The sequence below is a fragment of the Myotis davidii genome, unplaced genomic scaffold, assembly GCF_000327345.1.
Source record: "Myotis davidii unplaced genomic scaffold, ASM32734v1 scaffold94, whole genome shotgun sequence".
Taxonomy (NCBI): domain Eukaryota; kingdom Metazoa; phylum Chordata; class Mammalia; order Chiroptera; family Vespertilionidae; genus Myotis; species Myotis davidii.
In genome coordinates, this window is record NW_006285313.1 from 1,905,992 (window position 1) to 1,907,251 (window position 1,260).

Here is a 1,260-nt window from a genome sequence, read left to right on the forward strand (position 1 = left end):
CGTTACTCGCGGTCGCCCCGCTTTCGGAGGGCGCGGGGTGTACCTGCGCGTTCCGCTGCCCCTGCCAATGCTTCATCTGGTCGCTGGCTGGGTCCCGGGAGTCCCCCATGGCGACAGGCTTGGGTTGCAGAACGTTGCAGGAGGCCTCGGCTCACGCCACCTTCTGCAGCCAACGCGGCTACTGCCCGGAGCTGAAGTGCGAGACTTCAGATTCGGCCAATCAGCTCCGCCTCTCGTCCCGCCCCCTCGGGAGAGCCTCCTTCTGATTGGCCAGGCAGCCAAATGGGGGCGGGAGCAGCGGGATGAGGAGTTGGGGCTTCTAGAGCCTGGCGCGACCCCAGGATTGGGTCAGGCTGGGGAGCGGTATGAAAAACAGGGGAGCCACACCCCTCCGGCCGCCAAACCCCCGGATTAGTGAGCCCTGGGCGGACCCCGCTACCCAGACCTGGGTGACCTCTGGTTATCAGCATCTTGCAGGCCGCTGTGGGACGCGGCTTCTGGTGGCCTGCCAGTTTGGGGGAGGCCCTGCTGGGTGGAGCTTTGAACTCTGTCAGTAGGCTCTCAGCGTTTAAGAAATCTTGGGGTGAATTCCCCCATGCAAAATGAGGTTTTGAAATACATACCCTAATGTTAGTATTATCTGCAACTGAAGGATTGATGGAAATTTAGAATAAATGTCGACACTGATTCTGCAATTGGGCTCCTCTAGTAACCTTAGTTTCGGATGTGACATTGCTTTTTCTTCAAGAAAGACTATGCACAGAAAAACGTACCATTTTGGAAAACAGAAAAATGAAACATTGACAAGTTCTTCGTGGTCTTTATTTATTTTTGTTGTTGTTAATTCTCACCAGAGAATATTTTTCTGTCGAGAGAGTGGAAAGGAGGGGGAGAGACAAAGAGAAACATCGATGGGACCCTTCAGTCCTTGGGCCCACACTCTATCCACCGAGCCAAACGGGTAGGCGTCTTGATGGTCTTAATCATTTAAAATCATAGCAAGAAAGATCAGCCTTTTAGGGTCCCATTTGGATTAGCAGTTCCCTTTTTTTTAATCTACACTGAGTGGCCAGATTATTATGACTACCTGACGTTTGTAGGCAAATTAGCTATAGTTTCGCGCTGAAGTTGCTAGAGGGCCAGACCATTATAAATAGGGAAGCAGGTTGTTTACCACAACAGGAGAAGTGATTTTTTTCTGAAGATATGGGTAAACAATGCAATTTAACAGCCTTTGAACGTGGGATATATACATACACA

At 51.0% G+C, this 1,260-nt stretch overlaps 1 protein-coding gene across 1 annotated transcript in view; it reads right to left on the reverse strand.

Moving 5' to 3' along the window:
• The window catches only part of CAT (catalase), a 26,540-nt gene extending 26,334 nt beyond the window's left edge, over nucleotides 1-206 (reverse strand). Inside the window, exon 1 of the mRNA XM_006756117.2 lies at nucleotides 44-206. Coding sequence (XP_006756180.1) covers nucleotides 44-109 — 66 coding nt within the window. The 5' untranslated portion in view covers nucleotides 110-206. The remainder of the gene's footprint in view (nucleotides 1-43) is intronic.
• Nucleotides 207-1,260: the final 1,054 nt, after the last annotated feature.